Genomic DNA, 26875 nt, shown 5'->3' on the forward strand with positions numbered 1-26875 from the left:
ACCTAGAGGATAAAATCAGATTTCTTTGAACTTAGAAACAAGAGGTGTTTAAGTTGCAGACTGTGAGAGAAAGTACAGACCAAGAAAGGAGAAGAAGGTTAAGTGGAGTGGGATGAATATCATTGTGGGGGGAAAAAAGAAGTTTTCTAGAATAAGAAAAACTGTTTTCCGCAATTGCATTTTAACTGAAGCATAATGAGCATTAGTTTTATCAGCGTGACTTCGAAGCACTTTGATGTTAGAAAATACTCGTGAGCTCCAGCCATCTACAGACTTAAAGTTCCACAGAAATATTTCATGGTCCATTAGCAAAGTAGTACAGTGGATCACTGAAAAGGTCCCAGGCTGTGTGTGTTGTTTCGCAGTCAGTGGTACACCTTCCTCCTCACCTGCTTCCCCAGGGACAAAGGACATTAGTGTTATTAAGTTGTAAAGCCAGCTTCAAAGTGAACCGGCAGGTTTTAATAAGCTCATTGCCGTACTGTAAATAGTGTGGGACATACTAAAAAACCTGAACCTGGCACATTAGTGCTCTTGACAAGGAGAATATGGCTCACTTTGCAAAACTGATATTTGGAGGTCATGCTCAGTTTAAACAGAACAGACTGATGTTTTCTATCCTGTACCTGGACTTCTCTCAGCTTAACTAAAATAGTTAGGATTGACTGGGTAAAGTGTTCATCTGAATTACAGTTGACAAATGTTCATCTTTGGTTGTATAACAGGCAAAGAGAGATGTTGCAATAGTTATCTCCAAGTCAAGCAAATAAAATAGATAATGGTTCTTTTGTAAGTCAGGACACTTTTTACTTCAGCTGAGTTCAGATCAAATCAATACAGGAATCAGGGTTAGAATTTTAATATTTTGGCTCCTAGCCACCTGGTCAAACTAGTGGGCTGCTTCTCTAATAGGGCAGTTCTGGCTTCTTCCTCATTTGAGCAATGCTGATTTGTTCAATGCCAAATGGAAGCTACTTAACATCTTAAAGTGGAAAAAAACCTTAAAATGATTAAAGAAATGTTCATTAGTTTCATTTGAAATTTGTAGAATAAAATGCATTCATCATGTTCTATTGTAATTTCTTAAAAATTTTATGACGGCAGAAAGGTTTTTCATTCGTATTTGCCATCAAAGAATGGATGATGATCAATAGAAATCTGTCTTGTTTTCTCTAGTTTCTTGAATATAGTGAATATTATTTTTTGTGACTTTACAAAAATTCAGAAGAGTGCCAGAAGCCTGATTCTGGTTTTAATGCTGTAATTTTACTGAACTATGTTAGAAATTGGTTCAAGAGAGGAATATGAAACTGACATAGTACTCACTGATGAATGATATCTCTGTGCTGTCACATCACTTTCTGGTCCTGTTTTGTAATCTGGTGGCCTGACAGAGTGAGAAAAGCCTATCCACCACATGAAAAATCTCTTGCATGTTATCTTTAAGAATGTAATTTATTCAAATATAATTAATAAGCATGCTGACCATCACATTATTTGTTTGGAAAATTACCTTCTTTGTTTTTTCCATTCATGTTAGCATCTTTGATACAAGATCCTCTCTGTGTTGGTTAGTGGGGAATTTTGCACAGTGAGGCTTAAAATTAGTGTGTAATGACTGAGAAGTCAGCCTTGCTTTCTAGGGATGGGGAGCATGTCCTGTGGCATACAGCATCATAATTACAGGAGCCTGTAACAAGGAGCTAGACCTGCTGCAGGTGGGGTGAAGGGGAGGGAGTGGGGCAGCAGCCTATGCCATTGTGCCCAGTCATGCCTGCCCTGCTCTACTCCATCAGGTGTGGGGCATGGGGCTGGTGGGCACATAGCAGTTGAGCTGGCCAGTACGTGTGATACAGGGTGCTTTAAGCTGCTGTGTTGGCTTTATTCTGCACCTGGGGAGGCAAATCATAATGGATCTAGCTTTAGCCTAGGATTAAGCTGCAGCCTTGCTTTCCTCAGCAGGGAGTCTGAGGGAGGGCAAGAGAAAACAGCACAGGGGAGTCAAGGAAATAAATAGCAGGTAGCTGGAATTGAAAATGGTGCTGGAGTGTTCTCGTCGGGTCACAGCAGTCCTTTGGTGTGCAGCTTCTCTTCAGTTTGGAGGCCTTGAATGCTATTTAAAGTACAAACAATGGGGGGAAAATGACATTTAAAAGAATGTAACAGTGACGTTTAGTTGGAAAACTGAAGCACAGTCCCACCATCTTTTGGACTCAAACACCTGCCAGTGTATCCTAAATGTGTGGCTGTGTCTTAAGTGCTTTGAAAGTGGAGTCTACTGTGCAGCTGCAAGCAAGAGGTACGACTTAGCAGGATCTGGATGCCTTTTCCTGGCCTAAAGGATGAGGGTTCAGTAGCTGTCAAGTCTTTCAAATATCTGTATTTACATCATGAATGTTCAAGACACTTAATCTGGTTATAGAAGGACCCCTATGTATTAGACTTATATAGGGAATCTTTCCACTAGGTTTTGGCTATAAATATAGTGATCTGCAAAGCAAGTTTCCTTTGCAAATGTGGTCATCTGCTGGACTGTCAGCTTTTCAAAGGAACACAGTGCTTGACAGTAGTCTGAAAATGCATCTGTAGAGTGGGGCATATTGGTTAATCCTTGTATTTGAATATCATAGTATGTCCTGGGATATCTGGGAATGGTTGTGTTTTGCCCCACATTGCTTCTCCCAGGTAAAGTCACAGACTCGAAGATGGTAAATCCAGGCTGAAGGGAGTGGCTAAATTGAGGATATTATTTCTTATAGATTAGTTTATATCCTGGACAAATAAGAATGTCATAAGCATGTGAATTAAGGTAATGTGTGGATAAGACATTGCTGGTTTGTGGAGTGTGAAGCCAGTGTTAACATGGTAGAGAGCCCGTTTTCTGCTGCTTACAACTTCCAGACAGAGCTTAAAATTTCAACCTGAAGTCCTTTGTGCCTTGTATCTACTTGTAGGGTCGTTGTTTCGTCTCCTTGGTAAAAGATTCCTGAAGCAAATTTAAAACTATGGACATGATTTTCTGAGAGTAAGCAACATGAACTTGCACATGGAAGTGTATAAACATTGTAACAGTAACCTGCTTTGGGTTGAGAGTTTAAAATTGGACAGTATCATTTCCCTGTGATTAGAGGTGTGACTTTGGTCCTCGAGAGCTTTCCCACGTTTGGCAGAGCTAACAGTCTCTCTCTGAAGAGTTATAGTGTATGCCTGCTGCGTTTAAAAACTAAGTTCTCAAGACATTGTCCTGGCATTAAAGATTCCAGCAGGTCAATTCTGGTGACTTTAGATCTGTCCTCAAGATGAGTTTTATCCCACCTGAGTTCAGGTGTTTAATTGAATTTGGGCAGTGATCTATTTTCTGCCCTGCTAGTGACCTAAAGGAGGAACACCCACTTTCCACAGTGTAAATGGTCAGACTTGTAAAGCTAAGGATATTTAGCACATCTCTTTTGGCTTGCTGGGAAAGAAGAGTTTGTATACTGTAAACTCTGCAATCTCTTTTAGGTACAACTAAGGGGTTTCTAACTTTCTAATTCTTGAGGTTTTGGTGTATATACAGAAGAAATATATGGGTCATATTGATAAACTTTGACAGTAGGAGCAACAAATTGAGCCCCAGTCTTGACATCTCTTGCTGAAGATTTTAACGTGATGAATAATACAGCGTGCTTAATTCTGTAAGGATAAAATGAAAAACTGTTTTAACACCTTTTGAGTTAACTTAGCAGTTCCAGTAGAGATCTGTGTTGGCACTATGTAGAGGACTCTGCTCCTTTACTGGAAGTCATCACCTGCAGAGATGGCTTTTTGAAGACAAGGTCTTTGCTCATTACTACACATTATCTACTGAAGCGTGAATACAACATGTCTAGGAAGCCTCAGCTTCTTCATTAGACAGATGCTACATAATCCATTGCCAAATAATCTGTCTGATAAGTAAAACTACTGTACCAGAGCAGCCCATATTTTGTATATAACAAGAGCTCCTATTTTCCATCTGAGACATCCATCTGGTTAGTAATAGGGCAGGGCTTTGTGCTCAGTTGCAACTCCTAAAGATGCTGACTGCCCATCATTCCTCAGAACAAAAACATTTACTAGAGCCTCCTAGTACCTGTATGCTTTGCCTTGTTTAATAATTAAAAGGATTTTTTTTTACCAGGATTTTTTTTGCTTACTTAGAAAATAAGTGATTTTGTGGTTTAGAACAGGAAGATGATCTGTAGCCTAACACAGACTTTTTCCCGCTCTCTCAAGGGAACACAAGATCGGCAAAAGCCTCCTACTCCTCCATGTCTGGCTAGCTTTCCGCAGAAGGGAAGTGATGCTTATCTGAAAAGAGGGGTCTAAAGCTAAGTAGTTTTTACAAATACATGTCCATGAATTTATTTCACTTGGCATACGAAAAACTGCATTTGTAGATGTGTATTCTGGATCAGTTCCATTAATCCAAGTGTGTGAGACTGAAAATAAACAGCAGTAGTTGTGAAAAAACCAAACAAAATTAGTTCTTTTGTACTTATGTTGAGGGCTTTCTTCAGCTTCAGCAAGAACATTTTCTATTTCAGTTGTCAATGTGTAAGTTTTAGTAGTTTGTTTAGCTACAGTGGGGAGTGTAAGCTTGAGTTGGAATCAGTCATTGGCAATTAACAACAAAACAATGAAAGAAAACCCCCAGGCAAACCCAAAAGCAAACCTTCTGTCTGGATAGGGGATCCCATTAGTGCTGAGGGCTCTAGGCTGGTGAGATCCTGTCGGTTTTGGCAGGACAGCTAACTTTGGTTGATATGTTGGGACACAAATAGAAGTAATGGAAAGAAGAGAGGAGTTCACATTTGCTGGAGGCCCTGGTGTTCTCCGTACGGGTGGGTATGGCAACACGTAAGGTCAGGGTGGGCTGTGATGTTAATAATGGCCTGTGGCCGGGGAGGCATTTTATTGAGGTTTATTATTATTTATTACTGTATTTTCTTCTGGAAATCCCATGTTTCTCTTCCCACATTTACTTCCCTCTGTTTACTCAAACTGCTGAATTTTCCCCTGTAACCGTAGTCTCTTCTGCTTTCCTTCTAAAGTTCCATCTGCCCTTCTCTCCCCCAGTGTTCACATCCTCCCTCCTCCTTTCTTCCACATTTATCTTATTTTTTCCCCATTTCCCATGAAACTTCTCCCTTCCTCATCCACGATCAGCTATTTCACTTTCTTACCTTCCACTCCCATTTTTTTCCTTCTCCTGAGCTCTTTCCATGACTCATATCTTGAACTCCGCTTTCTTTGATTCCTCCCATAATTTTTTTCCCCAGTTTGTCTGTCTTCTCCCTTCTCCTTGTATTGCTTCCCCCTCATGGTCAGCCTTTCCAGGTGGCATCTCTTCCTTCACCCTTCTGATGGAGGTGATGGGCAGAGAAGGTATGGCAGCTGCCAAGGATGTGGTCATGAACACATAGGGCATGTAAGTGGTAGGGATGAAGCACTCCAAATTCTGTCTCCATGTTTGCATCTGCCTTCTGCTGAAGGCATATGGTCTCCTTCAGAAAGGTCTTGGTTCTATCTCTCCTAAGCCTGCATCAGTAGAAACTGCTGAAGCATGCAGTATCTCTTGAGAAATCGGATATTGTGATGATTTTTGAGACGTACTTTTCATGCTTCCCTTTCTAAAGAAACTATTAATGTAGTAAGAAGATAGGAAATAGGATGACGCTCTATTTTACTCTTCTTCTACCCTCTATTGCCCAAACGTTTTTTTTTCATATTAATTCTTTCTGCAATCTCAGAAATCTATGTGAATCTGTTGTGCATATTTTTTTTTAAAACCATGGCTACTGCCACTTATATAGTGCATGCTGTTTGCTTTGCCGCCATGTGCAATATCTGTTTTTATTCAGTTTTAGCACCTACTACTTGAGAAGTGACTTTGTCAATTTTAATAGTATGCAACCTGGCAGAGTATTACTACTTGTGACTTTCAGCAGTGTGCAGTATAACATTTACCCTTTTCCCAAAATTTCCATCTGTCTCCTACATCTATTACTGAAAACCGTTACTGACATTTCTGAATTGGAATGGGTGGCTCTAGGGAGAATATTTCCTCTTTTACATTTAGCCAGCTAAATCATCAGCCCAACAAGCTATCAGCTCAACAAGCTCTTGTGGAGAGGCTCTCCTTGTCTTTCCTCCCTCTTTCCTTTTCATCAGTTATGAGTATTTCTCACCTCTTTGTGCGTTTTCAGTTTAACCTCACTTCTTCATTGATGGTGTGGGACAACATTGGCGGAATATTTAATTTGAGGAATATTTAATTCATGTACTGTACTACAATTGTGTAGAATTATTTAAAAATGTACTAATTATCTTGCAACTCATCATTCTTGATGGCCAGGTAAAGCTAGCTAAATATAATTCAGACCCATCTAATTGAACATTGGTGTTGGAATTGAATTTTTCAGCAATTAGCATTGCATTACATTTATTCATGCTAGCAGTAGCAAATTTTGGTGTAGGTATCAGTAAAGTAGTAAAACCCTTTCTGGTAACATTACTAAGTAATAGAAAAGCCTTTTGATGTGAAGACCTGGAAGCCAGAACTGGGATCTGTTCCTGAAACTGTGTGTGAGTAATTCTTGCATTACTAACAGTACTGACTTCAATTAAATCACATGAATCCAAGCACAGAATGGTAATTATTCTGGCATGGGAAAGCTGACAGTGTTTTTAGAGCTATTTTTATTGATGCATTTTAAAACCACACTTATTCCAGTCCTTCCCCCTTTCTTTATTCTTGCACAAAAATAATCCATCAACACTTTCTAGCTGGTATCTGCAGAGTGAAAGTTGTGTTCCTTTGAAGCTGAATAGAAGGAAACATCATGTCTGTGGTTTCCCCGTCTGCGTACACAATATAGTCATTTATTAAAAGTTATTTATAGTATCTAACCCTTTGATTTTCAGGTCTGTTTATCTATAAAATATCCTAGGTATTTTGTAGTCCCCAAATATCTTTAGTTCCACGTTTAATTCTTAGATTTTGATGCTGAACTATGTATTTGTAAAAGTACATGAAAGCTAATTTAATCAAAGGAAAATTTAGATTAAGTGCTTTGTATTAGAAAGAACTCATTAGAGGATGATGACTTAGTGGTGAGCCATTTCATGAAGCCTTTACGAAACAGCCTTTAGTTTAACATAGAAACTAACTCTTTTCTGGGTATAGAAGGGTTTTTTTCCCTGTAATTTTGGAATTATATTTTTTTTTTTTTCCCCTTGAGAAACAGAGGGGAAGAGAAAAAAATCTGAACAGAATACTACTGTCCTCATTTCTAAGGAAGAACAAATAACAAGTAACAGCTTATAATGTGGTAACACCATCTAAAGGGCCAAATGATAAATTAATGGAAATGGGGTTTTGTATATTGTTTTGGAGACGAAGCACATTAGATTGAATTGTTTCACAACCAGCATGCCTAATTATTGTGTCTGCCACATTCATCTATTTAAAACATTCCCAACTTTTGGATTGCTGCCTAGAATATTACTGCAGTATGTGTTTCAACTGGTTATTCCCTTGTCACGCGTAACTTCACGAAGGAGGCCGAGTTTGTTTGGAAAAAAAAATACAAATGAGCATTGGCAGTATGTTTATAATATCTGATAAAAAGGGATGATAGGTTTCGTAATGTTGATTTGAATGAGTTGCACATGAACTGATACTGTATTTGTTTTGTCAGGTGAGTGACTTTAAAAGTGCCTTTGTGAAGTCACTTTTATGAGTGAGGACTGCTACGCCTGTGTTCTCAAAATCCCCTTTTTGCCAGCCAGACATTGCCTTCACCTTACACCTGGCAGAAGATACCTCAGCTGTCTCCATTTGCCAATCAGTTGATGGGAAACTGAAAGAAGAAAAAGAGGAAGAACTATTATTATTCGTGGGACACGAACAAATGACTGCATTGCTTTTCTTGTGTAATCAATACCAGCAAGCAACTGTCAGAGAACTACTGTTCTACCAAGGAGTGCCATTGCATTGAAGAATCTCGGCTTAAAACTGGTGCATCCGTGATACAATCAACAAGCCCACATGTTTTACAGACAGAAATGCAACTGAGCATGTTTTTTTCCAGCCAGAAGTCTACAAGTGGGACTTAATGATTGATGAGTGACTGCTTGCTGATAAACTTTCTCTGTTTATTCTGCTGTGTGTGCGTTGGACATCGTTAATCGTCCCCTGCTTTTTTTTTTTAACCTTCTTTTCAATTGGATTTTAATTTTTTTCTAGGTTTTTTTGTTTGTTTTGTTGTTGTGGGTTTTTTCTTTTTCTCTCCCTTCCCTTTGTCACTAGTTTTGGAAATTTCTTCGGCATAATTCCCTTGACAGCAATTTACAAATTCAAAATCAGCTCTTCATCATGGCTTTGAATGTCGCTCCAGTAAGAGATACAAAATGGCTAACACTAGAAGTGTGCAGGCAATTTCAGAGGGGAACTTGTTCACGCTCTGATGAAGAATGCAAATTTGCACACCCCCCTAAAAGCTGCCAGGTTGAAAATGGAAGGGTTATTGCCTGCTTCGATTCCTTAAAGGTAAGAAAAAAAAAATTGCATGTGTAGTGAAAATGCTACTATATTGTACTGAAAGTAAAATGTGAAATGATGAGTTACAACTAAGCCAGTTTAATCAGAAAGTGATTTATTCTTGGTAAGATATATATTAATACAAATGTTATTTGTTATAACTTTTATTTATTGAAGCTTTGAAAATATTTCTTTCTAAGGATTTTCTTTTCTACTGCCAGTATGTTGTTTACAAAAATTTCATGTGACTGTGGGATACAGGATTGCTTACAGCTGGTGGGACGGTTTTATTCTCCCGAGCACATTTTATGATTTATCATTGTTTCATGGCAAATGGAAATACACAGTGGCACAGTAGTAGGCCATTACCAGAGTTCTAATGAAACAAATCAAATGGAAAGAGTGTAGATTCTTCTGTTTAAATCAACAGAAGTAAGAAAAGTCTATCCGTTACTTCAGTTTTGACACAACAAGTTGTTTACCATTGGTACTGGGGACTCTCAGATAAATTAATAGCATTGATGATTACACATATGGATGGTGCAGATAGCAGCGTAAGTTTAGAACAGAATGAAGGGTTCTTTCCTTTGGAGGATATTTAGCAATTACACTGTCAGTCCATCAACAACTTCTGACTTCCTAATGACATCAGGCAAGCTTTAGAAAAACTATTTTAAAAGTTCTGTGAAAATACTTTGTGTACTGCATAAAAGAAGATTAATGGCCCTGTGGGATATAGGGAGTACACAGTGTTTTCTGTGATGATACATGTGTTCTCATGTCAACAGAAGGAAAAACCTTATTTCATGTAAATAATTAAAGGGCAAAATTGAGCATTTCAGGTTTTATTTTGAAAGTTTTAGTTGTGGCTTTGTCTCTTGGGCATGGGAGAATGTCTTGGCTTGCTTTTTAAATTTAGCTCTGTAGATCAAAATTTCGGTTACTCACCAAGAACTCCTACTGTGAGAACACCAGTGTGAATGAGAAGAAAATTCAGTGTTACTTGAGAATGTTAATTTATTTTCATTATAACTTTTTTCTGTGCAATGCAAGATATTGTGCTAGGCGTCTGTCTTCAGGGTTTTCTCACTTCTTCTTTTGAAGATTTAGAAGAAAGTAACTCAGGGGAAATGTTTGTGAGGGTGTTACGTTCTGTATATCGTGCAAGCCAGAAAAGCACCTTTGGAGTCATGGCAGTATGTCATCGAGTGCTATTAATGACCTTAATCCACGGATTACTGCATGATAAACTGTAACAGCTTCTTTGTAGATGTTCTTGTATATTGGTTGCCTGCCAATAGGATAATTTTTTTTTCCAACAGGCAGGCTAGTGTCTGCAGCAAATGGGCAATAATCAGCTTTTATGGGAAATAAGCAACTTGGTAGAAGGGTTTTTTTTTTAAATACAGTTTTTTACTCTTGTAAAGACCCTGGGCTGTGGCTGGGAGGCTGAAGGTGAGCAGCGGGGCTTGGTCGCCCCTGGGCTGGCAGGACGGTGGGTTTGTAGTGCAAGAGGTGCTGCTGCTGCATCATCCTGGCCGAAGCAGTGATGCACCTGTCCTCGCTGCCTGAGGACAGCACTGCTCTCCTGGCAGCTTGGGGCACTCATGGTGGAGGTGCCAGCTATTCGAGCTGGAGAATTTTGTGCAGGGATGGTTATCACCCACGAATTGAAACTGGAGTCACAGCCTATACTAATAATACCATGTAGAGAGATCCAGAGGGATCACTGTGGATAACTTAATGACAACCAGCATCATTGCTCAGTTGAGAGGAGTCCAAAACCATGTCAAAAATGTAGTCAAAGCAAGCAGGCATGTTTTGTCCTAGTGTGGGAGAGCATCTGCTCTGAGGGGCCAGCTCGGTCAGCCTGGCTCTGGTTGCTGAAGTGGTCCTGTTCTACCCCGCTGCTCATCATCACCTTCTTCCCAGCTGGCAGAAGAGAGCATGCACCTGGGCCTCCAGTCTTGCATTTTCTAGTTGAGTCTATTGGGTTAAATTGCTGGTAGAGATGGGGTTATACCCAGAAACCAGATTGTGGCCTGAAGCAGCAGGGGTGGAGGTACAGGTTTCTTCTTGCCGACCCTGCTGCAGGCAGAGGGAGATCTGATAACAGCATGACAATGTCTTCACCTGTAGCTCTTCGCCGCTGAGCATGAGTTGGAGGCATGCGTTTCGGCATGCTGCCTGAGCCTGCAGTGCATAAAAAGCTGTTGGGAATCATTGCGAGTGCATGACTCTTGGCTGTATCAACTGGTATCCTCACAGCCATTATCTCCGTTATTCAGAAGAGTGTTTGTAAATTGCTGTATGTACAGCAAGAATGTGCTTGGTTGGCTCAGTTTGCTTATACTGCCAGTCGAGGGACTTATGTCATTAGTCCCATAAATCTATTTGATGTGTAGCTTTTGGAAATGCTGGTGTTAATCATACAGTTTCAGAATAAGGCTTTGGCACTCAACAAGGAGGATAACTTTTCATGTAAATAAACAAACAGAACAGTCTAGAATTATAGATAAAATCACAATTTAATTAAAAAAAACAAGAGCTGTTTTCCTTTCTGAATGCCGAACCACACTTTAATGCAGGCAATTATTTAGTTTATTTACATAATATCTAAAGCTTTGGAGACTTAGCATTTTAACTGTCGTGGTTTGGTGTACCTGCTGTAAAAATAAATTATAGTGAGTATGTTGAGTCTCTTTGAATAAACATCTTCCTACCCAGAGAAGACAGAGAATTTTTTTAGCCTCAGATTGAGGTATGTGTTAAATTTAGGTGGTGCCTGGTATTTACAGCTGCTCCCTAAGAAGAGTCAACTGCAAGATACAGCACTCTTGAGACAGGCTCTCCTTTACATGCTGATCGATCAAAACAGTTTTGGGAAGGGACATGCCCTCTTCTGCATGCCCTCTTCTTTCCAGATTTCCAGAGCAGATGAGAGAGCATGATATCAGTATCTGCCAGGTGGATCAGGCTGCCAGGCACCAGTATGGAGCTAGGGGAGAGAGTCCAGTGGAGGGTGACAAAGGTGATGAAGGGTCTGAAGCATCTCTGCTATGAGGAGAAGCTGAGAGGCTTGGGACTGTTCAGCCTGGAGAAGAGAAGGCTCAGGGGGATCTCATCAAGACAGGCTCTGCCTGGTGACAGGATCAGAGGCAATGGACACAACCTGAAATACAGGAGGTTCCTGCTGAACAGCAGGAAATACTTTGTCACTGTGAGAGTGACCAAGAACTGGCACAGGTTGTCCAGGGAGGTTGTGAAGTCTCCTTCCATGGAGATACCCAAAAGCCATCTGGACATGGTCCTTGGACACTTGACTCTGGCCATGCTTGAGCAGGAGGTTGGACCAGTTGACATCCAGGGGAGCCTTCCAGCTTCAGCTATCCTGTGATTGTATGACCAGAAGCATCTTCACACTGACTTGCCTGTAGCCTGAAGGTTGTTCTAAGCTAGCAAAAGCTGGTGTTGGGACTGAAGGAAATAATCCCTGCCAGGGACACCTGCCTCCATGCTGTGCCATGTACCCTCTGTGCTCCCACCACTTTGTGATTGTGCGTGTACCAGGTCGGTAAATTGACTGTGGTTAAACCTGAGTTGTTGCAGTTTCTTCTGACAGAAGGGAGAGGGGCCATGTGGCACCAGCAGAGCACTGGGTCACTTCTGCTGGTGATAGTGCTGTGGCCTTAGGCCAGGCTTCTGGAGTAACACGATTGCATCAGAATACAAATTTTCCTGTATTAAAGTGTATTTGTAGGTCTGATGGTTCCAAGTAAAAGGTCAGCGGACCCTGTTTGCTTTTAACTCAAAAGGAATTTTTGGCTTAGAATACCTGTCCTTGCAATACTTGACTTTAAACCCAGCAAAAGTTGCAACAGCAACCCATTGGACTGATTACAGTTTTAAGGATCCAAAATGCTCACTGTTGAAGACTCTCTGGGCTCTGAATATCCTTCATCTGTGAGATGCTTCAGGCTAGACAGAAATAGCTAAAGACTAATGAGCCTAGTTCAGATTCCGGCCAAAAACTTGCTGATTTCAAGCCAGGTTCTACTGCATACGCTTCTGAGAGGCAGCTCAGCATTTGTTTCTTGCTCTTTGGTGAAGGACAGAGCCTGGTCTGTTCTGAGCAAGGCATTTTTGGTGTATTAGGAAAGTGTAGGTGGATCATTCCTGTGCATCCAATAGATGCACCAGTTGGCCAGATGTGTGCCCATTAGCTGGTCATAGCATCACCCCTAGCAATGGGGCTTACTCTGGCAGAAGCAACTCATGACTTGGCCAGCTGATAGGGCCATGCAGGCACGCCCAAAACTCTGTTAGTCAAGTGGCCTTGGGATGCTTAATGTGAGGATGAAGGTGTCTCCAAGCTAATCTGGGTTGACTGGGCCTGCAGTGAATGAAGGGGTACTTCCATGGCCAGGCTCAGAAAGATGGAGAATGATGAGGATGCACTGCCAGAGTCTTGTCTGCTGCCTTAAACCCTCCCAAAGCCATTTTAGAGCCCTTACAGGCTCCACTTTGGGTGCTGCAGTGTTTGTGCAGTGGGAAGGGTCTGTGAAGAGGCCTAACTGGGAAGTTTGAATTTCAGGAACTGGTCTGTTTGGTTTTATACTTGTCACTGGGTTCAAGTTGCTTAATTTAAAAGTGAAGAACCTGGATATATAACGCTTAATGTATCACATTTAGATCCCTCCAAGTTGGACACTATAAGCAAACCTATTTTCAAGGCTTTCTTGGTCTAGTAGAAAAAATCCTTTCAAAGGAATACTAATATATAATACAATGTTTGGGGACAAGAACATGCAACATTGCTGTATTTGAGCTGGAATTAAAAAAAAAAATAAATAATGGTGATGTCTCGGAGGGGGAGAGGGGAAAAACTAGGCAGATGAGAAAATACGATCTTATGCATTTTGCTGGAAGTTGACTCTTAACGTTTGCAGGCAAATCTGTGTTTTAAATTCTGGTGTTACTTCTCAGCTCAGATTTATACCCTTTCTGCAGGTCACCTACTAGAAGGAAATAATTGTCTAAGCTAATACAGATAACAGAGGAGGTATCTGGAAGGTAACTGTCGTTGCAAGTTTTATGGTGGTAACAAGAAAAAGAAAGTTTCTTTAGGGCTACAGATGGCTTTTTCTGTATTTTTTTAAATCTATTTACTTGTGTCTAAACACTTCGAACTGTTCTATTTATTGAGCCAGCAGACTAGTGTGAACTGTTCATTTGCATTTTCGTGAAAGCCTTTTAAGAATATGCCTATCTGGTCTCATTTGGCATCACAGAATAAAAGGTAATTGAAAGCTTTACACAGATACCTGTTTACCAAGTTAAAAGGGTTCCAGGAAAAAAAAAAAAAGAGAAAATTTAGGAACATCCACTTTGAAATATCTGGAACTGAAAAGAATCTGTTTAAGACTGCCTCACCTTTATTTAGAAAAAGGAAAACAAAGTCTTTGTAAGGTGATCAGGCTGTTTGTAAGAAGAGTCAGCTCAGAGTTGGAATGCAGTAGGTAGTCATTTGCCTTCCTGTGATTCTTTTGTGGGTCTCTAAATGTTTTACAAATGTCAAGGACTCAGCATCATCTCACACTTTGAAGTAGGTGATAGTACTCTCACTTGGCAGGTGAGGCAGTTGGTACGGACTGTAGATGAACACCATAGGCAGAGGGGATTGGCTACTTTTATCTATACTAGAAAGCATTTAAATGGATGTTCATAGTGTCCTAGCTGGCTGAATTTCTGCCCATCACCTGGTTACATGGTGTGACACTTCAAAGACAAGGTGAGTTCAAGGTTTGTGCCTATAGTTGGTGGGGGAAAATGGCTGAAACGGGCAGACTCGTTTCTTCTGGGCAACAGAGTGGTATATTCCTTCTGGGCTCATGAATTTTGCCTGCTTTGCTGCACAGTGACCCAGTTTCAGCAGGATGGGGGACGTATAGGCAGCCCTTTTCAGTAGTCGTGGGCTCTGGGGACATGGCGGTTGCTTGCTGAAACCTTTCAGGTGGGGGTTTTCAGAATCCAGATCTCGCTCTTCCTGCACATCAACGAGTTCAGTTGCATCCTTTCTTTTTCACCCACCTCTGTTTTTTCTTTTAAAAATTCCAATAAACTGCAGGTAGTCTGAGAACACCACCTGGCAGAAGCTTTTACGTGTGTCTGAGTTGCTGCAAAGTGTGGGCATGAAGAGAAAGTGTCAGTCAAGGCCAGTTTTAGATGACTGAGAATTAACTCTGTAGGCTGCCTTTGTATTCAGAATAGTAGTGGCCACTCTGGATCAGACCAAAGCCCCATGTAGCCCAGTGACCCAGTAACAGCCAGTAGTGGATATTTAGGAGGTGATACACAAACATGCAGTGGCTTCCCAGTTGCTAGTGGTGTGCTGCTCAGGGGCATTGAGAGCCAGGCATGATATGGTTGTACTTAATAGCTCTGTGACCATCTGTCCCCTGGATTTGTCCTGCTGCTTTTTGAATCGTTCACTTTCAGCACCCGCAGCATGCCACAGCAAAGATTTTCACAACTTTATTACATACAGCGTGGAAACAAACTTTTGTTGTTCATTTCAAACCTCCTTGCCTTGTGGATACCCCCAGTTCTTGTATTAGAAAAGCAGAAGACAGTCTTCTGTGAATTGTCCTAAGGATGAATCTGGGTGGTTTTTTTCCACTGACTTGTCTTTGGAAGGAGCATGTTTCTCCCTAGTGAGTTCAAAGGAAGTCTCATGAGAGAAGACTCATTGTTTTAAATCTACTGTGTGAAAATACTGTTCCCAGGACAGGTATGATTGCTGAAGGCCCTGCTTTTTCAGGCTGTGGGAATTTTTTGGCTCAGAATAAAGTGCAGGGCGTCAGATGCTGCATGAAATTATGCCATCCTATTTCCTGAGACTGTATTTCACCTTATACCCAACCCGTGCAACTGTGCTGCTGCTAAAAAGAGATGGTTACATCCAGCCCTGTATCTTATCACAGCTAGTTCCCTTTTTTATCTCTGTTCAAGTGATCATGCGGCCATGCAACTTGTTTTGAGGTGATCCAAAGGAAAGGGAAGAACTGCATTAAATATAAGGTTAAACTATGAATTTAGGCAGCAACATCTAGCATAAATTGAGATACAATGGGGTTTAAGAAAGGGGAATCTCTTTCTGAAGACCCCTTCTTTGAGTTTAGGGGCTTTTATTCCCTGTGTTGTCAGTCACCTGTTCTTGTTTGTTTTCTGAAAAAAAAGCCTATTTTTATTTTTGAGTGTTTTCCTGTAGTTCTCCCAGTGTGCACAAGCTCCTTTAACACTTCCTTTTTCCTGTTTGCCTCCTGCTCATCTATTCCCGTAGCTGTCTCCAGCTCTTCTGGCTTAACTAAATGTAGGGTTAAAAATCAACTAGCTGAGCTGTTGGGTGGACACCCTTAAAAATCTATGAGCTTGGCTTAAATTGGTTAGGAGAGAATCAGACAAAACTGAAATAAGCATAATTTGTGCTACATGGTGTTTAGCTTTTAAAAACAAAGCTGTGGACGTTTGTGCACCGTGAAGGGGGCTGTGACTCTCGCTAGGATTTGTCCCTCATTTGAGAGGGTCATTTCTCATCTGTTGTGAAGCAAAATCTGGAGGCATAGCTCAGCCTGCTGCCTGCGGTGTTTAATCCGCAGGAGGAGCCCCTGACAGGTTGCCAGTGCTGAGCCAAGGGCTGGCCCCTGCAGCAGAGGTGCACTAGCCATCAAGTCAACTCGGAGGAGCAAGTCCTAACCTGCTACCGCTGTCTCTGCCCTCAAACTGCAACTGTGAAAAGCAGAGAACTTGAACCAGTTGAAGCTCGTTATGTGGGCTGCTAGAAAAGCTAAGTCTCCCCTTCAGGCCCCGTTTTGTATCCTTGTTTTTCTCTCTCAGCAGCAGCACCGAGAGCACAAAGCTCTCCTGGCTGTCACTGGTATCCCCTGTCACCACCCGACCTGTCAGATTTTAAACCTGTGCACGTTGTTTTAACTTGATATAAGTTATGTTCTCAGAGGAAAAATGGGTTGGACATCTAATCACTGAGCTACCCAGACCCTCCTTCCCTCTGAAGGCGTGGGAAACCCCTCTTCCCAATTGCACGGTAAGGTGGCAAAGTCTCTTGGTTTTCAGAGCAGATGCTTTTCATGGGCAGGAGACCTGTCACAAGAGCTTGTGCTTCCTTTGACCCGTTAGGACCGCCTGATGGGAGCCAGTGGGTGTTTACCAGGAGTTTTCACTGTTGGTTTCTTTGTGGTAGAACTTGCTGAGCAGGTCGCCTGGCCCCCGGCCTGGGGAGGATGAGCACTAAGAGCAGAAATGATTGAAAGAAAAAGCAGTTAAAGAGCTGTCACTGAAGTACGTAATACAAATATATCTTCTTGTTCACTGAACTGGCTTGTCCTGAGGGACTAAAAGAGTATTTAGTAGTTTCTGGGCAGTGGTCTTGCTGGGCTGAGTTAACTCTGGGAATTTGCTGCTTTCAGAAGCTCCAGCAGACTCACAAAGAATTCCCAGGTAGTCTGCTATACCCCTTCATCTCATATCAGACTGATAACTTGGTTATCAGTCTAAGTCTTATTACACAAAGAGGAGCAGCTACACAGACTAGTTAGAGTTGCAGGAAACCTTGTGTGAAAGGGCAGGGTGTTTGGCAGATGTTCTTCAGATTTTTCGGGCACTTGGGGGTGCTTCATATACCTATTGATTCACTGTGTAGTTTTTGTTGCTGCACCAACCCGTGCTCCCCTAAGCTTTATAATAACCAGTCTGTGGGTGTAGTGAAGGCAAAATTCAATCAGAGTCTCTGACTCATCCCATCACTAGGATTTTGAACACAAGAGCAATTGCTCGCTGCCCACTCCTCCCCCACGCTCCCTATTAACTCAGGTCACTCACTGTTCCCACAGGCTTGCTCTCTCCAGGTCTCCCCACCTACTCCTTTATTTTTCTGGCAGGTGGTTCCTCTTTCATTCCAGGCTTTTTTTTTTTCCCCTTGGCCCTGTGTATGTAGTTTTCTCTCAGCTCAAGTGTCAGCTGTTCTTCCCAAGCTGTTTTACTTTGCATCATCAATACAAAAGACAGGGTTGTGCTCAGATGCAGGGAGCTTCCTGATGTAAAAGCCTAGCAGAGACAAGACCCATGTTCCTGTGAGCCCAGGTCATCCCCAGCACCGGAAGAATTTTTTAAATGTGAAAAATCAAACACAACAAGAATTGGGGAGTTTATTTCCAAATCTGTTTGACAACCATACTCCTCTCCCAACTCGTATCTCCTCGTTTAAAGACTGGCACCTTGTTTTTGAGGAGGTGGATTGTATTTGAAACCCATCGCAATAGCAGGAAAGCTGTTATGGTTTTAGAGATGCTGGAACATGTCATTGAAAACCTGCTGTGAGGTACCTGTCCCACAACTGAAATGTAAGAGGAAATCATTGTTTCTTTTGGGTGTGGGTATGCTGTGCCATCCAGGATTAGATTCCTGCAAATTCTTGACCGCAACAAAGAAAATAATGAGGAAAAGAAACTGGCTTCTCATCTCTTTGTCAATGAGCTGTGTGGCAGGGTGTTGTGAATCACACCTCGAAAGTCAGGTAGCCTAACACTTGGGAAAGACAAATCAATGAGTGGTAGAAAGAAAGAAGTAGACAACCAGTGGAAAACTGCATGAAAATGAGAGACATAGCTGCTGTGGTGCAACACCCTTTTGTTCACATGGCAGCTCAAGGGCCAAAAGATCCATCTTCCTCCCTGCAGACTCACGCGTTGCTCCATAACATGGCACTGTGCAGTGCCATGCTCCTGACTGAAAAGTGCCATGGTGCAGTCACCACAGTGTAGATGTATCCTTTTTCATGAGAAGTTCTCAGCCCTTGCTTCTTCCTGGGCTGGTTTGGCTTGAACAAGATGGGATTTAGGGTGCGCAATGTTGTGGAAGCTGCACGGACAGCCTGGGCTAGCAGCACACTGGGTGTGCTGCTGCTGCCTCGCCTGCATGCCTTACAGGCCAGACACAATTTTAAATTTTGAAAACCTCATTTATTTACTTTTGTTTGAAATTCAGTTTGAGCCTTGAGTATTTCACAGTGAAGCTATATTGCTGATTGAACAGGTTCATGTACCATCTTATATGTTGTCAAGAGAGGAGCTTACTGAGTGTCAGTCTTGATGGCACCTGTGGAGTTACACAGTGATTGTAGGAACAGCTCAGCTGTGATTCATAAGCCAACTGAGCTGCTGGGACCTTCTCTGTTGGTTCACTGTAAGCCAAAAACCAAAATCCAGCATGTTGGCACTAGACCAAGCCCCACTGGCTGCTAGTTTACTTACCCTCAGCTAAGTAAAAAAAATCAGCAAAAGCCAACTCTAAGTTAGGTGTAACATGTGAGTCGAGATGCTTAATGCTTTTTTTTTTTTTCTGAAGATCACTTTCTAGATTAGGCCATCACTTTAAAATTAATGTGTATTTATTTGCTGTGGATAGGACTTGCGTCTTTGGACTTGATTCAGTTGCCCAAACAGAGGTATCTGATTACTATTTGAGACACCTTGAACCTTGAGTGTTCTTGGTGGCTTTCCAGTGATGTGTCAGAGAAGTGTGTCATATTGGCTAGTACCGTGCAGAGGTTCAGGATGCCCCAGGGTGCTCCACATGGTCTTGCTGACTTCTCTATGGCAACAGGGTGAAGCCCTTCTCATGAGGCAGCATTAGCTTGTGTACTAACTGGAGACTGATGTCAGCTGCTTTGAGTAAGAAGGTAGACAGTGCATTTGCTGCAGTGGTGACCTGGCTGAGAGGAAAGCTGGGATATAGACCAAATCCAGAAGAAAATGTCTTCTGTAGCAGAAAAACGCCCTTGCGGAGACTAAGAAGGGGATGAACATTTTCAGTGTGTACTTTATGGTTCACCATTAGTAGTGGTAACAGCTAATGTAAACTCATTATTTTGAAATAGTTGTAACCAATGTAACTGGGCTCATCTTTTGCTCTCTATGACGAGAGAGAATCTTTCTAAGCATAGGGATGTTATGACAGTGAACACTGTATATTTAGAAAATAAAAATATGGGTAACCTTTTGCAGATTTCAGTAGAATAGGAACCATAACTACCTCTTCATGAAGATTTTAAAGCTAGAAGTTAACCAGAATGTGGCCTATGCATTTGAAAAACCATGAAAGTTGCAGCAAAGAAATCCTGTTCCCCTGAAGTATAATTCTCCATTACTTCATGTGCAGATATGAACATATGTCAAGTGCCATCAAATATGCATGTAGTTGGTTTCTGATACAAAATTGGAAAAAATACTTGCTTTTCTAAGAGTATGATAATGGTGATTTTTCTAAAATAGTGGATAATAATGTCACAAAAATGTAGGCTGCTTCTCCAAACACGTTTTGCCTTAGTGTGCTTCATAGCACTGTTCATACAGTATATGTCAGTGTTAGTAAAAATGGAGGCATGGGGTTTGCATGTGCAGAGATGGAGGTGTGTGGATATGGCTATGGAGATACTGTGAGCATCTGTAAATTACAGTGTGAGTATGAAGGCAGTTTTGTGCTTCATGCTGAACACGTTGATGCCATTGAAGTTCCAACCAGCGACAGTCTTCGGTATAAATCAACAAAAATATTAATTTGCTGCAAAACTCTCATTACTTCAGTGAGAGCAGCATTAACTGATTAGTATGCATGAACCGGTCTGTGTTCGAAGTGCAGGAAAAGTCTACGGTTCTCTTTCTTTAATTGAACCTTCTGGCTATAATTGTTTTTAGTCTGGATTCTGGAGGAAATTAGGTTTATGCAGTTAGGCTGCCTCTCTTTCCCTCCTCCCCCACTAACTTGTGAACCCATTGGCCAGTTTCAGCCAAGTTTGACAAAGAGATCATAGTCTTGAGGATAATTAAGTTTCTACAAGTTTTGTAAGCATAGGCAGCCAAATAGTAGGGTGGAGATAAATGGAGAGACCTGTAAGTTCTCCCAAATGAAAGAAGAGGTTCTCAGAGAGCACAGGAAGGAGGACATCCTTAAAACTCAGTTAATCACAAGGAAGCTAGGTTTTGGGATTTGCAAGCAAATGTGTAAAGCCCCTGCCTTCATTTGTGCCAGTGCTTGCTTTAGCCTCCACTTGCTTGTTAAGCATAGTTTTCATGATATTTTCCTTTTTGACCTTTTCAAGTAGCAGATTTATTTTACTGAGTCATTGGTATTTACCTTTACTTCTTTTTTATTATTATTATTATTCAGGGAGAAGGAAGTTGCAATTAGGAATGCAGGTTTAGGTCTTATTTTAGATGGGTGTGCAAGGCAGTGACAGGATCCTGGATGATAGGTGGGGAGGTTGACACCCCTCACTGAAGCTGGCTGTTTTATGGAAGGCACCACAGGAATTATAAAAGGCACAAGGAGAACAAGAGAAGGTGTAACTATCTAGAGTATGTGGTTAGAGCTCATCTGGAAGGAGGGGATTTGCAGTTACTATCTCTGCTGCTAGGTTTCTTGAGGCATTTTTTTCTTTAGACAGCCACTTGATTGAAAAAAAAATAACACTGTCCTGGAAGCTGAGATGGCTATGTTTCATGTAAGAACCATATGCCATTTAGTCCTGAGCTTGTAGCATCACATTTTGTTTTCAGGACAGCATCCCACAAGACTCTTTCTGTATCCCAGTGCAGGAGTAAGCTGGTCTTTGGCATTACTCAAGGCGGGCCCAAGAGATGTTTTCTCTTTCTTTCTTCCCCCAAACTTGACATTTTTGCAATGTAATTAAGTCTTCCACTGTTCCATGCATAGATGATCCTTTAAACAAGTAACATATTTAGCCAGCTTTCCCTAAAGCAACAACAATACTATAAGAAGGTTTTTCCTTTATGAGATATTTCAGCATGCCAGCTGTTACACTATATGTAATGTGTTTAATGAGCAAGGGAGTTTACTATTAGGGAGTTAAATAAGACTGTTCTTTGTAATTAGCTATTTGCCTTTCAGTCCTGGATGCTGCAAAAAGATCCACTGTGATCTGTGTTAATTGTGTGTTGGTGTGCTTTGATTTGATATAAATCAGCTGTGCATCTCAGCAATGCACTTGAGAATCAGGGGGGTGAAAGTAGCCAGCAAGTTTTTTATGTGAAATGTTACCACTGACTAATTAAGTGCAAGTGAAGCAAGTAAAGATCAATTAATTCATAACACATGGTCAAATTCTATTTAGTGGCCTCACTTATTGATATAGATGTAGAAATATCAAATGGAAAAGTAATGCAATAAGTTAATGTGTAGTTTCTTTAGACACCGTAAAGAAATGGTGGCAAATTGGTTTTTGGTTCAGTTCAACAGAAGTTAATTAATTGATACACCTAACAGGTTTTGTTGATCCCAGTGTGCTTGTGATCTTAGACTGCTTTATTGCTTGAAACAAGATGCAAGTAGAGCATCCCAAAGGAAGAGAGGGTGACACTGGTGAGGTAGCGGAGACCAGTAGTAGACGCTGCTGCCCTGCATCACTGAGGATGCCAGAAGACAGCAGAGAGGACAACACAGTTTGGAAAACGCTGCACTGTTTTTTTCAGCAACAGTTGTAAGAACAAAGCAGGCATGTAGAAAGGGGAAAGCTGCGGGCAGAGCTGTTGCTACCATTACACGTAACGTGAAGCAACGTTCTCTCTAAACTCACTGTTTTCTGGTATGATGATAAAAACCAGCAGGTACGGAGAGCATAGGAATGTCAATGTTGCTATGAGGGTGCTTAGATGGTATTGCATGTTCTCTGACTTGGCTGTTTAGTTCAGACTGACTTGGAGAACAGCATTAGCATATGGTATAAACATTTGCTGTGCAACTATAAACAAAAAAATGAAAAAAGACCCTAAGTGATCTGAAGGGAGGGCTGAAACTTTCTGATATGGCATCTGCAGGATTGTTATTAAAATTGCTTAGTTTGATTTTTTGACTTTGTATTTTTATATGCATACTGTGTGCAGTTAAGACCCCAATTAAAATATATAACCATGTTATTATAAATACAGTAACTTTGACGTGCTTTATCTTGCCCAAAGACTGTGTAGGAGACATGTTTAAATTTTATTTGATTACAATTTCCTAAATGTGGTATTTTTTCTGTTTTCTTCATAAGACTGCATTTGTCTGATGATGCAGTGCAGACCTCTTAATAATATGTGTAAAATTTACAGTATTTGTAAATATTTTCTTAGTTATAGGTCTGCTATGGGTATGACTTTCTCTTACACCAAACTTAAAATCAGTGAGTGGTAAATCAGAAGATATCAATCTTTGTATGTATATTTAAGCCCACCTCTGCTTGCAAAGTACTTGTATCTGCCTGTTCTAAGCTGAAATAGTAAGTCTTCAGTCTACAAGTCATAGTAACCACTCACATTGTAGCAGACCTCTACTGGGTAACAAATAGATAACCTCAGATATTGGAAGATGTTTATTTATATAGTGGCTTTGATGTGCTATATTATTTGAAGCAAATTGATCAACATCCCTGTCCCTTTGTTTTCCCTTTTGTGAAAGGGATATAACGCTGATTTGTGGTTTGTTGTTTTTTTTTTTTTTTTTCACTGATTCTCTTTTTTTCTTTAGATGTAGGGGAAATTAATATGCTGTTCAAAGTTAGTAGAGACAATACTTTATATTAATTAAACCTGCTAACATAGCTTGGAAAGAAAACAAATTTCCATGCTCACAAGCCTTTCTTTGGGTCATATTTACAGATAGAGTGTCTTGGAAATAGAGAACATGTCTGTAAATACTCATCAAAAAAACAGCATTTTCAAATATGAGGAGACTGCATCTGTAATGCAACTTACTGTTCACCTAGGAGTCCATGAATGCATAGATCACATAGAGAGAGAGAGACAGACACACAGAGTATTTGGTGTGTGCTGTGCACTAGATTCGGTAGACCCAGAATGCATCGATGTAGAGTCACTCCTGCAATTTGCCTGTGGGTTCCTGACACCCAAAAAACTGGTAGATTAGGGTGAAGCGGTAGAATGAAGAGCAGTTAAGAGCACCATAGATTGCTTCTGCAGCTTGGAGGAGAGATTCACACCCAAAATTACGGATGGACCTTTATCTACCTCTAGCAGCTTGGTGATTGAAGTGTAAGTTAGAATCCAGTGCTCAGGGGACAGGTCGTTAATTTAGGTCCCCTGGATGTAGTACCTAAAGTTGAGTCTCTCCCTTTTGAGCTCTTGGCCTAGACATTTAAATTTGTGCTTCCTAAAGTGGAGGCAGGTTGCATGAGAAGCCCCTTGAGCAAGGGACATGCCCTAGGCAACCCACAGCCGCACTCACAGCCCGGTACTGCGCTGAAGGCTTTACAGGGAGTGGGTTACATGTTCTGATTTGCACTGGAAGAGACTAACGTCTGCTTCTGCAGGGAGTGAGTCTTCATTTCCAGCTTTTTTAAAAGTAAAGCATGACAGAAATTCTCGAAACCTATCAACCACATAGGAGGGTTTTTTCATGCTAGGGTATCTACTGAAGCTTGATGTAATCTTCTCTGTTAATTTCTGAGTGGGAAAGCATGCTCTTCTGTGGAGGTTTTCTCTAGTCATCAAAACTGATCCTGGAAAGGAATGCAATCCTTCCACACCTTTTTCAATTTTTACCTGTAATGCAACTCTTCGGTGTGAAATTGAAGGCCCAAGAGTCCAGTGAAGTTGATTGTGTCTTTATTTTTTAATAGATATATAAAAGTGTATGGTATGTGTGTGTGTGTGTGTGTGTGTATATATATATATCTCCTTGACCTTGCCTGCTCCTCAGCAAAGGTTTTCCCTTAAGCATTCCACTGCAGCATTTTATGCCCAGTGATTTGCTGAGACAGGAGGGACCTGAGCCCACTCGAGTGCTTTCCTTATTAGTGCTCTATCAAGCAAGGACTTCTGAACCCCCATTACCATTCCAGTACATTAGCAGATACTAACAGGTTAGAAAGCTTTGAGGGAGTTGTGGAAAGCAGAGATTTCCATGCTGTCATCACAGGCAGCCATGTCACCTCCTCTCTAAAGTTACATACTAATCTCCATACTAAATGTGGGTGGGGTTTTCTGGAAAGATTTTTTTTCTGCTTCCATCAAAAGACTTTCCTATAGCTTCACTTCTCACATGCATTCTTTTCATTTCCAGTGTTGATTTATTCACAGCCAATTTACCTCTGTTCACCAGAATGCTGCTGTTACTCTGCAGCTGAAGCAGCCGTGTCCCCCTTTTCTGCCACCTCTTCCTGCCACCCCAACTTCTCCTGGGACACTCAGTGGAAACAGGCATATAACCTGCCTTGGCCTTTGTTTTATTCAGCCTAAAAACCCTACCACGCTCTATTTCTCTGCTTGTAAGACAGGCCTTCCTTTCCTTAAGTCACCTTGGCAGCCCTTGCCTGTGCCTGCTCCAGGCCGAATCCATCTTATTTGGATGTTGGTGACCAGAAACACGCGCAGCATTGCAAGTAGAGTTTTACTGCGAGAGAAGAAGCCTTGCTGCAGCAGCTTGCTGCCTTTGCTGGATGATCCTTGTTTGATACATCCTTGGGGCTGTGATTCCCTTTTCCATTGTTTGTCACACCCGTGTCTGCACTGTCATTCAGTGGTTGATCAAAGCATCCATGATGATGTTCTCTGCCATGGCTAGCACCATCCCCAGCCGAACACCTTCCTATATGTGTCTGCACTGATGTGTCATGTCACTGTCCAGAAATACTTTGTTCTTTCATACTGGTTCTTGTTCTCTGTATTTCAAGGCCATCATCTTCTGTCATACCCTGATTCTTTTCTCTTCCCATTGCCAAATGAGCTTGAGTCATAAGCACATTTCATTAGCTTATCTGGAGCTTCTTAAAAAAACAGATCTGGTGTCCCAGAGATACGAAGCTTAACAGTGTAGTCAAAGCGGTTGGTTTCTGCATCTGTGACTTTATAGCCCTTCCAGCCTATGTCCCCATGGATGACTTTTCCTAGGACTGATTTGATGTCCAGCTAAGCCTGTAAACCTCTAGGTGATTTCATGGAGCACTTCACTGTCTCCACTTTTTCTGCACCTAAGTGCAGCCTGTTTTGACTGTTTCCAGTATGATGCCTTAATGGTTGTTCCTTTTCTTGGGGAATTAAGTGGAACAGGTTTTCTTTGTCTGATGTATGTATTTTTCAAAGCTGTATTTATAAATCCATTAATTTAAATACTTTGGAAGCTCTTAGGTCTGATATCACAACATGAATACCTGCCTGTAGGTTTCTGTGAGGACCCTTTCACAAGAGAAAAGCCATTGATATTATAGTTAAGGATTCTTAAAAATTATCTGGCCAATGATGTGCATCAGTATGTGCTTACACTGTTGCTGCAAATAGCAAGTGAGATTCTGTTTCTTTCTCACTCCTGCGGGTGACTTTTTTTTTTTAAAAAAAAGAAGGAAATCCGTAAGATTTCTTTCCCTCAGTTCTCTTTTTCTTTTGAAAGGAATGCTTCATGCTTTTGCAAAGACTGTGTGTTAGACTCTTTGTTTTCTTTTGCTTTTTTTCCCTCTTCTGTCAAAATTCCATCTCTGTTTTTCATCAAGGATATGTGAAAAATATTTTCAATATATATCATTAAATGGTTTCCTTGTTCTTATACTACTCCCTAGGCATCTGCTGCCGACTGCTTTTGGAAACAGGATACTGGTCTGGATGGACCTTGGCCTAATACTGTACAGCTGTTTTTATTTTCTTGAACGCTGAATCATTTGTCAGAAAAGGTGATTTTTATTTATTTATTTGTATGCAGCTGCAGTGGCTCTTGAGAAGCAGAGTCTGTGGTTTGCTCTTGAGAATATGAAAACAAATTCAGAGGTGTACAACAGCTCATCTAAGTAATTACAAAAGTGTTCCTAATTGTAACCTTCTGCTGAGTGCAGAGGCAGTAAGTCTGTGTTGCAATAAAGTGTGCAACTTGTAGAAAGTCTGGATGTTTGAGGAGGAGAAGAGCCAGAGACCTCAATAGCAGAGAAAGAGGGGAGCTACCCCACTTTGTACTCTGGAGGGGAAAAAAGGGGTGCCAAAAGGGAACAAAATCTGCCTGAGACTTGGTAGCTGTTGTTGCCACTGCTCGGGGGGATCCAAATTAAATAATACCTTATCAAAACTGTAGATGTTAAATGTTTTATTAAATAGCCAGTTTAGCAGAACTTTAAGGGCCCACAACATCCTCTCTCACCTTCTTTTTGAAACGTTTATGTTTTGACATTAATGTTGATCTTTAAATATTTTTTCCTTTTAATATGTAGACTAATAAAAAGTTAGTGTTTGGGTC

The 26875-nt window shown here is 41.1% G+C and overlaps 1 protein-coding gene across 10 annotated transcripts in view; it reads left to right on the top strand.

Moving 5' to 3' along the window:
• Positions 1-26875, top strand: part of MBNL2 (muscleblind like splicing regulator 2) — a 95304-nt gene that overhangs the window by 13520 nt on the left and 54909 nt on the right. For 8 of the 10 annotated variants that reach the window (XM_026842174.1, XM_026842194.1, XM_026842209.1 and 5 more), the window contains exon 2: positions 7725-8575. The exons of 1 other annotated variant lie outside the window; for it this stretch is intronic. In XM_026842174.1, coding sequence (XP_026697975.1) covers positions 8402-8575 — 174 coding nt within the window. In that variant the 5' untranslated portion in view covers positions 7725-8401. The remainder of the gene's footprint in view (positions 1-7724; positions 8576-26875) is intronic. One more of the 10 variants, XM_026842185.1, reaches the window with a different exon arrangement.

The sequence above is a fragment of the Athene cunicularia genome, assembly GCF_003259725.1.
Source record: "Athene cunicularia isolate RWA chromosome 1 unlocalized genomic scaffold, athCun1 chr1_part1, whole genome shotgun sequence".
NCBI classification, from domain to species: Eukaryota; Metazoa; Chordata; class Aves; order Strigiformes; family Strigidae; genus Athene; species Athene cunicularia.